The sequence below is a fragment of the Macaca nemestrina genome, chromosome 10 (genome assembly GCF_043159975.1).
Source record: "Macaca nemestrina isolate mMacNem1 chromosome 10, mMacNem.hap1, whole genome shotgun sequence".
In the NCBI taxonomy this organism is placed as follows: Eukaryota; Metazoa; Chordata; class Mammalia; order Primates; family Cercopithecidae; genus Macaca; species Macaca nemestrina.
Window position 1 is genome coordinate 33,694,559 of NC_092134.1, and position 15,191 is coordinate 33,709,749.

General features: G+C 34.3%; 1 protein-coding gene across 13 annotated transcripts in view; it reads left to right on the forward strand.

Moving 5' to 3' along the window:
* The window catches only part of LOC105463367 (ankyrin repeat and sterile alpha motif domain containing 1B), a 1,291,052-nt gene that overhangs the window by 545,560 nt on the left and 730,301 nt on the right, over positions 1-15,191 (forward strand). For all 13 annotated transcript variants that reach the window (XM_071072455.1, XM_071072454.1, XM_071072448.1 and 10 more), the window contains exon 11: positions 10,735-10,871. In XM_071072455.1, coding sequence (XP_070928556.1) covers positions 10,735-10,871 — 137 coding nt within the window. The remainder of the gene's footprint in view (positions 1-10,734; positions 10,872-15,191) is intronic.

The window sequence follows — 15,191 nt, forward strand, 5'->3', positions numbered from 1 at the left end:
TACTTCTAGTTCTAGATCCTTGAGGAATCACCATACTGTTTTCCATAATGGTTGAACTAGTTTACAATCCCACCAACAGTGTAAAAGTGTTCCTGTTTCTCCACATCCTCTCCAGCACCTGCTGTTTCCTGACTTTTTAATGATTGCCATTCTAACTGGTGTGAGATGGTATCTCATTGTGGTTTTGATTTGCATTTCTCTGATGGCCAGTGATGATGAGCATTTTTTCATGTGTCTGTTGCCTGTATGCGTGTCTTCTTTTGAGAAATATCTGTTCATATCCTTTGCCCACTTTTTGATGGGGTTATACCTGATGTAAATGACGAGCTGATGGGTGCTGACGAGTTGATGGGTGCAGCACACCAACATGGCACAAGTATACATATGTAACAAACTTGCATGTTATGCACATGTACCCTAGAACTTAAAGTGTAAAAAAAAAAAAAAAAAGGACCACATGTACAATGGTGGTCCCAAAAGATTATTAAAAAAAAAAAAAGAGACAACTAGCAACATTTGAATATAAACTGTGTACTAAGTGACAATATTCTGTCAGTGATAAATTTTCATAATATAATAATTGTATTGTCATTGTATAAGAGAATGCTCTAGCTCTTAAAAACAAATGATGAACTACTTAGGGAAGAAGTGTCATTAAGTCTGCAACTAAATTCTAAATAATTCAGGAGAGAGAGAGACAGAGAGAGAGAATGTACTAAATATTAAAAATTAGTGGATCCAGAAGAGAATGTAAATATCTATTATACTATCTATTCTTTCAGTTTTTCTGTGGGTTTGAAAATTTTCAAAAGTTCTAAAGGAAAAAAAGAAGAAAAAGTGAAAGAATAAGGTGTTCATGTGTTAAATGTGGCCAAGAATAGAGGATGTTATTCTGGTGATTCAGATATGAAACGATGGCATCTTTCTTTGAGCTGGATACTAAGGAATTAACTCCAGGATTCAGTTTGACATATTGCTTGGCTTTCAAACCTTTTGGATTATTTTTCACTCTTATGGTTTGCTGAAAGCAAAAGTTACTTAAGAGGAGATATATTACCTCTAAACTAAAAGATACTTCTTACAGCTAAATAACTATGTCCCCAGCAGAAGAGTCCCAGCTCAAGGTGACTCCATTAGCCTGTCATTTCACTTTATACTGCTATCTTTCCACAGTTGCTATATAGTCATGAAAGATCAAGCTTTTATTCTCTGGAATATAAGAAAAATAAATGTGGATCTTACATGGTGAAAAAAAAAAAAAAGAAGCAATTCAACGAGTTCAACTCACACCTTACACCCTAGGGGACAAAATTTCACAAAGGTGTGAATACCATGAGGTGGGGCTCAATTGGGACCATCCTAGAGGCTGTCTACCACACATTTCATCTGGTAAAGTTGCTGGCTGATTACGACTTGAATATTTAACACTATTGTTGGTGATAGTAATGGAAGTTCAAGCTCAGTATATTTAAGAGAATTGTTCATTTTTAACAAACCTTCAGTAAGAGAAAGTAAAATGTGTTAATTATTTGGAATACTAACTAATTCTCTTAAATTACTGTTAAACATTAACTTCTCAAGTGGTACATAGTGAGCACTTTCTCACTGAAAATACTGAAACAGGATACTTGGGCTATTTTACTCATGATTTTTGTACTGTCTCTCCCAGAAGTGGTAGTCATGTGCAATCACTAAAACAAAGTTACTTTAAAATGTAAAGATTTCATTGGTCTTATTTATTTATCTATTCAATGAGCACATATTGAACACTTGCTGTGTACAAAGGACTGCCCTAGTGTCAGATATAATGCCATTTTTTGTATACATGATAAATTTCTAGCTTTATATTGAAAACCTTAGTTTTTAATTACACAGTGAGAATGTTAATATATAATATGAATATGGAAATGAAAATGTATAATATAACATTCTTCTAGGTCTCTGCGTAAGAGGGAAAACATTTCCATAGGAAGTACTTAAGACAGGGATTCACAAGTTATAGCCAACAAACTTAATCTTGTCTACTGCTTGTTTTTGTAAATAAAATTTTCTTGGAATACAGACACACCCATTTGCTTATATATTTTCTGTGGCTGCTTTCTTGCTACCTGAAGAGAGTAGAGTAGTTACAACAAAGATCATGTAGCCTTACAGAGCTTACAATATTTACCTTCTGGCCCTTTACAGAAAAAAATTGTCAACGCTTGACTTAACGATAAAAAATAAAAATTGTGCTTCATGAATTGTTAGATTAGGATTTATTAAATACTTATATTTGATGATTACTTAGTGATGCACTTAGGATTTTCCATAATAACGCATCAAGCCACCTATCTAGTTTTATTTGCTATTATGATTATATTCATATATCTGATAATAATAGTAATAGATAATTTTATTGAGTACTTACTATGTGTTGGGCAATGTATTAAACACACACACATACACAAACACACACACATGTATCTGTACATGCCTCATTTGTCTTTATAACACTATGTGAAAGGCACTGTTTTACAGAAGATGAAACTGAAGTTAAATACACCAGAATTTCAGCTTAGGTTTTTCTGATTTCGAAGCCCAAAATCTTTGTATATGACTCCTCCATTTCTTAGCGTTTCCTGCATGAATATTATATTTTATTGTTATTCCACAAATGCGCCTCTTTCCCATCTCTCTACATTTTGCTCAACCTACTTCCAACTCTTGGAATGCCCTTCCCAGCCATTTCTTCATGCCTGAATTTTACTAATCTGTCAGAGGCCTTCATAACTCTTGCCTCTTCCATGACACCTTTCCTGAATTCCCAGTCAGAAGTAATCTCAGTCCTATTTTTCAGCTGAAAAGCATCTATCAGAATCCCTGGTATACTTAAACTGACACATGCTGGGTAATGATGTTAAAATACTAGACTATAATGTTGCACATGAATTATAGTCATAGAATATTTTTCTTCTAAAAGATAAAAAAACTGTAAGTATTTTTTCTAAGGTTGTTATTATAAAGTAAACTGACATTCATAATGAATAATCTAATATGTAGTAAGGGAATCTGACTAGAAGATAGGTCTGTTATTTCAATCTGAAATTGCAAGTATATTTTGCAGTTTTCCCTAAGCAGTTTTATGTGCCTCATTTCCTTTTTATCAGCAATATTTTGTAACTGCGTGTGTGAAATGTAGGTTGAGCATGTAAAACTGTCTTGGTCATAGGCTCCTATTTTACCAAGTCCACTGGATAATTGGTATTTTTGTAAATTATATTATCAAGGATATTTTGGGAATAAACCAGCTTCTTAAGACTCTTATATATCTTCTAGAATACACTTCTCATTTGGATTTTCTCTGAAAGGATCATGGATTTATTATAAAAGCCAGACCAGCTTTCTTCGTATTATTAAATACAATTGTGTTGGTTTCCACTGACACAGGTTTTGCTTTGTCTACTTTATTTCATTTATTACTTTAAAAGGATTGCATTAAGCTAAGAGCTATGGAGAGAGAAATATGACTTCATGCAAAAATATTACCTAGTCTGGAAGAGTTAATGAACAATGCAAGATAGTATAAAATCAAATTATCAGGGTAATGGTATAGCTCATGGATTCAGAAGATGAAGATTCTTAGTCTTTTCTAAATAATTTAGTACTTGATTATTCACTGTCTTATACTATGTATTAATATACTCAGAAAAAAACATTCAAGAAACTCTTGGCTTACAGGCTGCAGGGAGTTCCCAGCATGTTCTTCTGGCTTTAATGCAAAAGCAGTTAACAAGACCAGCCCTTGCAATGAATCATTCCTGTTGTGTTTAATTTTATAAGTTCAACCTAACTAGTCTGTGAGGTGCCCACACATTTGGCTAAACATTATTTGGGATGTATCTGTGAAGGTGTTTTTGGGTGAGATTAATATTTGAATGGCAGACTGAGTAGAGAAAATCATCCACCCACTATTGTTGGCCTTATTCAATAAATTAAAGACCTGAATTGAACAAAAAGGCCGAGTAAAGGGGAATTTCTCCTGCCTGACCTCTTGAACTGGAACATTGGTTTTTCCAGGCCTTCAGACTTGGACTGAAATGTTGGCTCTTGACTTCGAGTCTGTCAACCTTTGGATTAGAATTTACACCATCAACTTCCTTGGTTCTCAGGCCTTCAGATTTACAATGGAACTACACAAAGGCTCTCTTGCACCTCCAGCTTAGCAACTGCAGATCTTTGGACTTCTTAGTCTCCATTAATCATATAAGCTAACGCCTTATAGTAAATCTCTTTCTAGATAGATAGCTAGCTAGAGATAGAGATATATCCTATTGGTCCTGTTTCTCTGGATAACTTTGATCAATACAATTCCTCAAAGGATCATCTTCTATTTCTGGAACTATATTCTGTCCCTACCAATTTGTGTTAATAGCTAAAAGATGCTGCTCTCAAATCTCATGCAAGATGTGTTGTCTAAAAAGGATAGCTATTTATTTTCTTGTTTTCCCTCTGGGTTTCTTTGATCTTCCATATTTTATTTTAATTCTGATGATATTTCTTTTGATAATGGAAAAGGAAAACTCATATATTGAAAACCCCTACTATGTACCTGAAAACATACAAGTTATTTTTCTCTTGTTTTATCTGCACACATAAATGATAGAAGATGATAATCATTTGCATTTTTATGGTTAAGAAAATTGAAATCCTGAAAGATTAAATAAATGATCTGGTGTTACACAGGTAAGTTGTTCACAGACTTCAACATTTGGTATTAGGATGTAAGTTTTGATGTTGTTAAAAATTAACATTTATTAAAAGACAAAGACTTAGTTATATTTAAATGTATATCTTGTAACAACAAGTTGAATAATAAGCAACACAGAATTGATGATGAAACTAACAGTGGAACAGGATAGCATGAGTCAGAACCACAAATCCAGAAATGGACCCATCAAGACTTTAGATACTGGAATTACCATATTAAAAAACCAAAGCCGGCCCGGCGCGGTCGCTCAAGCCTGTAATCCCAGCACTTTGGGAGGCCGAGACGGGCGGATCACGAGGTCAGGAGATCAAGACCATCCTGGAGAACACGGTGAAACCCCGTCTCTACTAAAAAAGTACAAAAAAACTACCCGGGTGAGGTGGCGGGCGCCTGTAGTCCCAGCTACTTGGGAGGCTGAGGCAAGAGAATGGTGTAAACCCGGGAGGCGGAGCTTGCAGTGAGCTGAGATTCGGCCACTGCACTCCCGCCTGGGCGACAGAGCGAGACTTTGTCTCAAAACAAAAAATAAATAAATAAATAAAATAAAATAAAATAAAAAACCAAAGCCAACTGTACTTGCCATTTTAATATAAAAGTAAGCTTGAAAATGTTTTTAGGAACTAAAAAATACAAACTAGTGACATCATGTACTTGATTGAGTAAGAACCAAATAGAAATTTTAGAATGGAAAAATCTACTAAAATTAAGAAAATGGTTTGAGAGCAGCCTTGACACAGCTGAAGAAAACCAATAAACTAGAAAATAAATAGAAGAAACTATTAAAAATGCAACAGAGAGACAGAATGAAAAGAGGGAATAAATGGTTAAAAGAATAAACTCTGCCTAGCATTACTTCAATAGAGTCCAAAAGAAGAGAAAGAGAGAATGGGGAGGCAATATTGGAAGTTATGTGGTAGAGAATTTATGCTCCTCCTATAGTCTGTCCCATTTCTGCTGATGGCAGCTCTATCCTTTTAGTTCCTCAGACCAGAAGCCTTAGAGTCATTCTTGATTTCTCTCTTTCTCTCCCTATATCCAGCACATCAATCAATAATTTTTAAAAACTTAATTATTTTTAAATAGACAAATAAAAATTATATGTACTTATTGTGTACAAGATGTTTTAAAATGTGTATACATTGTGGAATAGCTAAATTGAACTGATTAGCATATGCATTACCTCACATACTTAGCATTTTTTTTTTCTGGTGAGAACACTTAAGATCTACTCTTTCAAAGAATACAGTACATTGTTATTAACTATAGTCACCATATTGTATGATAAACCTCTTGAACTTATTCCTTCTAATTGATATTTCGTGTCCTTTGACCAACATCTCCCCAGTCCCTGGTAACCACCATTCTATTCTCTGCTTGTATGAGTTTGACTTTGTTTATATTTCATATATAAGTGAGATCATGTGGCATTTGTCTTTCTGTGCCTAGCTTATTTCACTTACAAGGTCCTCCAGGTTCATCTATACTGATAACAGAATTTCCTTCTTTTTAAGGCAGCATAGTATTCCACTGTATGTATATATTACATTTTCTTTCCATTTATCCATTTATCTGTTAATGGACACAAGTTAATTCCTTGTCTTGGCTACTGAATAATGCTTCAATAACATGGGAGTGGAGATATCTCTTCTACATAATGATTCACTTCCTTTGGATATATACCCAGCAGTGGGATTGCTGGATTATGTAGTAATTCTATATTTCGTTTTTGAGGAACTCCATACTATTGTCTCTAATGGCTCTACTAATTTACCTTCCCATTAACAGTGTACAAAGGTTCCCCTTTCTCCACACCCTTGCCAGCATCTGTTATTGCCTGTCTTTTTTTTATAAAAGCCATTTTCACTGGGATGAGATGATATCTCATTGTAATTCTGATTTGCATTTCTCTGATGATTAGTGTTGTTAGGGATTTTTTCATATACCTGTTGGCCATTTGTATGTCCTCTTTTGAGAAATGTCTATTCAGATCCTTTGCCCATTTTTAAATCAGGTTATTGTTTTCTCACTATGAGTTGTTTGGGTTCCATATATTTTGGATGTTAACTCATTATCAGAGGTATGGTTTACAAATATTTTCTCCTATTTCATAAGTTGTTTCTTCACTCTGTTCATTGATTCCTTCACTGTGCAGAGCTTTTTAGTTTGACATAATCCCATTTGTCTATTTTTGCTCTTTCCTGTGCTTTTGAGGTCATAGCCAAAAATCATTGCCCAAACCAATGTTGTGGAGGTTTTTCTCTGTGTTTTCTTCTAATAGGTTTGCCACTTCAATTTTACACTTAAGTCTTTAATTAATTAAGAAAAAAATTTTTAAGAGAGGGGTCTCCCTATGTTTCCCAGGCTGGCCGTAATTAAACTCCTGGGCTCAAGCAAACTTCCTGCCTCAGTTTCTCAAGTAGCTGGAAGTACAGGCATGTACCATTGCGCCCAGCTTTAATCCATTTTGAGTTAGTTTTTGTATGTAGTGTGAGATGAAGGTCTAATTTTATTCTTCTGCATGTGAATGTCCAGTGTCCCAATGCCATTTATTGAAGAGGCTGCCCTTTCCCCATTGTGTGTTGTTGGCACCTTTGAAATAAATTAACCAGAAATATGTGTATTTATTTCTGGGATTTCTGTTCTTTTCCATTGGCTGATATGTCTGTTTCTATGCCAGCATCAATTTGTTTTGATTATTATAGCTTTGTAGTATATTTTGAAGTCAGGTAGTATAATATACTCAGTTTTGTTCTTTTTGTTCAAGGTTGCTTTGTCTATTCAGGAGCCATCAAAAAAAATTCTTGGTCTATTTCAACAATTCTGGACATTTCAACACATGTCCAGAATCTAATCACTTATCATCAACTCCAAAATGCTAACATCATGACCTCTAGCTTGAGTCTCTAGTCTTAACATATCTTCCTGCTTCCAAATATTAAATATTATACTATATAGTACTCAAAGGCATACCCTAAGATGTTTTTATGGTTGACCTTTTTTTTTATTTTTATTGTTTATGTTTCATAGTGTTTACGTTCTACTTTTTAAGTTTCTGGAAGTTGGTTCAACTATATTTTGAAGTAGAGTGTGCTTTTACCTTAACTATGCCAGTCTAATTCAGGCTATGTTTCTATGAACCCAATCATACCTATGCATATCTTTTGCATACCTACTATGACATGCTAACCAGCCGAAGGGTAACATGGCATCAATCTGAAATTTGAATCCTTTTCTGCCAGTAACTGACGATATATCTTTGAGATGAATTTCTCTGTAAAATAGGGATGGTGATAGTAGAACTTATTTTGTAAGTTAATTTGGGTATTAAATGAGATTCAATAAGTAAAAGAATTTAACATGGCTGTCTGCACATAGTAAAGGCTCAATAAAAATTATCTATTACTATTATGATGTCACTCCCTGCTCAGTCTTCAGTATTTCTCACTGCCTACAGAATTAAACATGCTTATATTCTAATAAAACTTCCTTTAACTCATTCAAACTTATCTTTAATTTTTTTGTAATATGAAATAACAGCTTCAGCTGTGCTCTTCCTACCTTCATGCCCTAATATCTTATGTTTTGTCCCAGCTTTCTTGCCTGAAAACTGAAGCCTTTCACAGCTATCTTCTGTCCAAGCCATAGTCTGATTGCTCCCCCACCCCACCCTGTTTTTTTTTTTCATCATGCTTCCTTTATCTGTTATAAATTCTCAAGTTATATTGCATTTTAATTTGTTTACATGTCTGATGCCACATTTAAGAGTACGCTTCTGGGCTGGTTGCAGTGGTTCATGGCTATAATCCCAGCACTCTAGGAGGTTGAGGTGGGTGGATCACTAGAGCTCAGGAGTTCAAGACCAGCCTGGGCAATATGGCGAAACCCCACTCCTGCTAAAAATGCAAAAAATTAGCCAGTTGTAGTAATGTGCACCTGTAGTCCCAGCTACTCAGGAGGCTGAGGTGGGACGATTATTTGAGCCTGGGAAGTTGAGGCTGTAGTGAGCTGTGTTCATACTACTGCAGTCCAGCCTGGGTAATGGTAGTGAGACCCCGTCTCAAAAAATAAAAGGAAAAAAACCCAACAGTATACTTCTCAAGGGCAGGGATTCTTTTGAAAAAAAATTCAGAGATTTTGTTTTTAGAACTTCTTAGATTTATAGCAAAATTGAGCAGAAATTACAAAGTTCATATATTCCCATACACAAAGCTTCCTCTGCTATCAACATTCTGCACAAAAGTGATACCTTTGTTATAATTGATGAACCTACATGGACACATCATTATCACCCAACGTTTATAGTTTATATAGGTTAATTCTTGATTTATGTATTCCATGAGTTGGACAAATATATAATGATGATGTATACTCACTATTATACCATTAAATAGAATAGTTTTACTGCCCTGAAAATCCTCAGTGCTTAGCCTATTCATCCCTACCTCCCTCCAGTCCCTGGCCACAGATTCTTCCTAGTTAATCTTTAGAATATAACATAATGTTTGACTCATAGTTGCCCCAAATAAGTGTTTTTACATATGTGGTTTTTAGATGAATGAAAGAAGGAAGGGATAGATTGGAGAGAATCAGAGCATCTTGCTGACTAATGTTTTGTGTGTTTCAATATTGACTCATACTTTTCTATTCTACTCAGAAGACCACCCCATCTCTTCTGTGATGCCAATTCAAATCCCACCTTTTCTATTAAATCTTAGAAGAGTGTGCTCTGGACACTTTTAAGATTTATTTTATGAGTCATCCAAGTAATTCTATATGTCATACTTGAATTTTTTGTTTTATGGGCCTTTGTCTGGATTCCTCAGTGAATTATATTTTTATATGTAGGTAGAGTTGTATGATAATTCATCCCTTTGTGTTTTATGGGGAAAAGATGCCTTGATAAATTCCTGTACTTCACTGGGGATTGTAGACAGCGATCACGAACAGAGAAACTTCCTGGTCTATAAAAAATTCAGTCTCAGTCTCTTTTGCAATCAGTTCAGCTAACTGTCTAGGAAAGAAAATTATTGCGAACTAATTAAAAACAACAGAGAAGTAAACCTTTTTTTTCTTTTTTGCAGATTTGAGCTTGCAGCAGTTTTCATAAAAAGCTATTGAAGTTTGCCAAATTGTTGTTAAAATAAAATAACTTTTCTAGGTGCTACCAGAAGTTATTTATAGAATAATTTTCATCCTTTTCCAAGTATTTTAAACATTCTAAAATGGTATCTTTGATGTTATTTTGCTTTAATATGAATTTAAGAAGAAAATGTTATACATGTTGTTGATTTTCAAGTCATCTTTCCTTTATTCCCTCCCTCCTAAATAATGAACATAAGAGAAGATTAATTTAGATTCTGAAATTTTATTCGTTTAGCTTTGACCACATAGGATGCTATACTTATCAAGGGGTGATAATTTTATATTTATCTACATCATAAAATCATTTTGCACAAATTTCGGTTTTTCATCAAGCTTCATTCGCTAGGATGCTTTTCTATAGTTTGTGGGATTTCTAGGAAAAGTCATTTGAGGAGGCTTTACTTTGGGTTTTATGCATCAAGGAGACATAAAACTCTGACTTTAATAACTATTAATACTCATTTACAAGATTATTGGGAAAGCTTTAGCCCAATCATATCATAAAATTATATTCTTTTTAGTTAAGGTAAGGTTTTAGTTATTCATATAGTAGTAGCAATCTTAAGAGCTATGCTGGATAATCTATCATTATGAATTGAATAATAATACTCTTGTCTCAGAACAACATTCGAGAGGATGATAGTTACCATTTTAGAAGGAAACAAAGCATTCAATAAATATTATCTTTAAAATATTACCACTGAGCATATTCCTCATTATGATCTTGTAATTGATACCAGTTTTGAAAGTTGAAATCTCAATTTATGTTCAGAAAATTAATTTCAAGTCTTAAAAGGTAAACTGAGTGATTAGGTTCATGGCAGTTCTATTTTTATTTGCAGATAATGCCTCTGAGGTAGCAATTACTACTCCAGGAACTAGTAACCATAGAAACAGCTCAACAGGCCCAACACCTGATTGTTCACCTCCATCCCCTGATACTGCCCTCAAAAATATTGTAAAAGTCATTCGACCCCAGGTAAGTGCCCAGAATGATGTTATTTTCCCTATAATGTGTTTTGATTTGAATCAATGCATGTACATCACTTATATTGCAAGCCTGGACTATTTTATGTGGTATGTCAATGGACTTCTAAATTAAAAGAAGGGAGTTAGAAGAGGATGTTCGCTTCCTTTGAAGTTGGTGATAAACACTGAAATCTGCATTAGTTTTTGGAAAAATGAATTGTGCCTATTGCATGAAGTAGTGAGACTTAGAAAAATAGCTATTTTACATCATTTTTCTCTCACAACATTTTAATAATTATGCTCCAATTATTGAGCTGTTACATATTTTCTGGTGTTTCCTGATCTTTTTGTCTTCATTCTTCTGGACAGTGCTGCATGGTTTGTGATTATTTCTCTGTATTCCGACTCCGGTGATTTTTATATTTCTCTATCTTCTCTATCTTTATAGTTTCAGTGAATATTGTCTGCGTTTAACATTGCTCTTTGTTTTCCTCTGGTAGCTAGTCTCTCTTTATCCTTTGTTCTTTTTTCCATTCCTGTCACTTTCCTGTATGGATTTCTCTCTTTTCTCCCTTCTCTTTCAGTTGGATTTTCTAGTAGGCGGTTTGCAGGCAAGCTTTAGAAATATCATTGGGACAAGCTGTTCTGTGATATTTCATTGAAAATAGCACTTATAAAGCTGTTTCCATTATATTTTTGCCAACAGATGGACCCAGAACATGAAATTGGTGGTGTTCTCAACCTGGCTCATTGTGAATGGGCCTCATAAAATCCAAGACAGGGGGACTTTGGATTCAATCAATACCATTCATCATCTACTTAGATATAGAGTATGAATAAATCCTTTGAGCCAAATGATAGGGCAAATATGATTTTTAACACTATTTAGGTCTAAATGAAAATGATTGGTTTAATATTTTTCCTTCTTTAACATAAGTTATTTTAGATCATTTTGATTATAATCTTCATCCTCATTAATAAAATGGCACTTAAATTTTGGATATCCATTGCAGTTTATAGAACACTTTAATATAAATTGTTTCCTATATCCTTCATCAATTCAAGTGCAATTTGTGTTTCAGTGTTATAGATAAGGTCACTGGCACTCCAAAGGGGCTACATCGTCCAGCTGATTTGGAGTTTCTTTTTTTTTTTTTTTACTTTAGTATATTTGCCTTTTCCAGTCCTGCTCAGAGGTTAAAAAAATCCTCATGAGTTTGTATAATTTGACACATCTTTAGGAGTATGGAATATGCAGTTTCAGGGGCATTTAGGCACAGGTAACATTTGACACAGTGCCTCAATATGTGGAGGAGAAGAATGTTTTCAAAAATGTCCTCTTCTACTAGGCACAGTGGCACACGCTTGTGTTCCTAGCTACTCGGGAAGCTAAGGCAGAGAATCACTGGAGCCCAGGAGTTCTATACCAGTCTGGGTAACATAGTGACACCTTCATCTCATTACAAAAAGTCCTGTTTTTCAAGGAAATTTGATCGGGTCTATTTGCTTCAAGATAAACCTCACTAAACCCAGATTTAGATGCTATCTGTCATGTTTGTTGGCATTGGTTCTCTTATATGAAGATTTTTCTGGGGTTATTGTGTTTCTAGTGCATTTCTAACATTTTCAAGCTATTTAGGTAAGACATTGTCCTATATATGTTAATAAAAGTCATTACTAAATATATTTGTTTTTATACCAATGTAAATTCTCTAATGTAAATGCACTTGGTCATTCAATGAATGAAAAACAGATTCTTTTCTATAGATCCATTATCTGAATAACTGAGGCATTATTTCATAAATCATTCTCTACATATTTTAATTGAGTTTAGGTTCACCTGGTAATCTTTGAAGAAACCTAGAGGTAGAATTCAAGCCAGAAATTCCATCTTGACCCAATTCATTGGTGCTGTCAATACTTAAATGCGTATCTTATTAACTGACTCCACCTTTCTCAAATGTTATAACAATGCTTTAAGGAGAAAAACAAATAAGTGAGAAAGTTAAGTAACTCGGGATGATGGTATTTAAATTAGAACCAATGCAGCCTGTATTTATATAATACAACAATAACAGCTATATATCTATGTATTTTCTTTCTCTATATATAATTGCAGAAAGAATATAACCTCAATTAGGCTACTTTTTCTTCCACTCTGGAGACATTGGTGCATGACTTATTTCTCCATATGAGTTATGACCTTCAGGGCCTCTTCATTCATTGTAGAAAGGAAGGAGTAGAATATTCACATGGAAATACTTATGAGAGAGTATTCAAGTAGGACATGAGGTTTCAGGAAAGAATTTGGAGACTAGAGGATGTGCATGGAGGATGGATGGTTGGATAGAACAGGAGACTCCTGCTGTGTTCTGACAAATCACAGGTGTGTCAGGGATGGAAAATGGTTGAGAGCAACTGTTCCAAAGAAAAGATAATTATTGGTGAGCTTATATAAAAGCCTATATTTTAATCACAGGTTTAATATTCTAACATATTTGTTAATTCTGCCTTTTTTTTTTTTTTTTTTTCTTTTTTTTTTGAGGCAGAGTCTTGCTCTGTCACCCAGGCTGGAGTGCAGTGGCGTGATCTCGGCTCACTACAAACTCCGCCTCCCGGGTTCACACCATATTCCTGCCTCAGCCTCTCAAATAGCTGGCACTACAGGCACCCACCACCATGCCCGACTAATTTTTTTGTATTTTTAGTAGAGACAGAGTTTCACCGTGTTAGTCAGGATGGTCTCAATTTCCTGACCTCGTAATCCACCCACCTCAACCTCCCAAAGTGCTGGGATTATAGACGTGAGCCACTGCACCCAGCCTAATTCTGGCTTTCTATCTGGAAATGCAAAAAGTGTGAAGTTAGATTGATTTATGGGTATTCAAGACCTTTTTAAAAATTTTTTTAAAATTAATAATATGGTTGAAATGATAATTTCACTTTTAGAACCTGTGTTGAACCTTGAAAATAAAAATATAAATGTGACCCTTATTCATGATTTTACAGTTCTTTGACCATTAGCTGATGTGTTCAGTCTTTTATTGTGGAAAGAATGATATTGAGTAGGCGAGGTAAAGGCAGAACTTTCATCTCATTCACTGAAAATAGATACTGCTTAGATGTAGCGAATTTAGGTTCCTTTTCCTCTGCCTCTTGTATACCTTTATCTGGTTTATTTTCTTGTAACTCTACCTGTGAAAGAAGAGCATCCATTGTAACCAAAGAGTCCTTACTTTCAATATGAGATAGGGCTGATAACACATTGCATGTGTTTCTGCTTAGTCACTTGGAAGCTGCTGGCTTCCCAGTGCTTTGCTGACTTTGTTTTTATTCAGCATGTGTATTAACTAAGTCACAGCTGTTAGTTCTGCATCCTGTGTTTGATCTTTTTCACCTTTGTTTCTTTCAGTTATTTCACGTCTTAAAATCCTCTAGATTGTGAAACAGTCTGTTTTAAATTCAGAGTGACTGAAATGGTTGTATGTTACTCTTTTCTCTTTGTTTCTCTCCAGTATATTAACCCACAAGGCTGAATTTTTCTACTTACTTATACTTAAATACTTGAAAAAAAATCTTTGAAATATATATTAGGTAGGTCTATTGACATTCCAGTTATCTTCTTTTTACTGAATAGTTATATGTTACTTGTTTTTAAATATTCCCTGGTGAAGCATCTTTTTTTCACAATTGAAGAATCAAATACACAGATCTTAAGTATGTAGCTTAATGAACTTTGATTATTTACGTAGGTATAACACCACTCAAAACAAAATATAAAGCATTGCCATCACCCCAGAAAGTTTCCTCATGCCCCTTTCAAATTAGTTGCCCTCCTTCCTGCCTCAGGGGCAAGAATGTCCAGATTTTTATCATCATATATTAGGATTGGCTATTCTTGGACTTTATATAAATGTAATCCTACAGTGAGTATGTTTTCTTTGTGCGTATCACTGTTTGGATTTCTTTCACTCAACATAATGGTTTTGAAATTAATCCATGTTGTTTCTTTCCTGATGAGTGGTTTACCATTGGATTAATATACTACAATTTATTCATTAATTCTCCTGTTGATTGATCCTTGCATTGTTTCTTGTTGTTTACCATTATGCATGAATATGCTATGAATATACATATATAAGTCTTTTTTATAAACATATGTTTTCATATAGATAAATGAAAATGGTATTGTTGGGTCACATGGTAAATGAATAGCTAACTTTATAAAAAGCTTCCCAACAGCTTTCCAAAAAAGTTGTTCCATTTTATAGTCACCAATAGCAATGTGTGAGAATTTTCATTTCTCCACATTCTTGCCTTTTAAACTTTT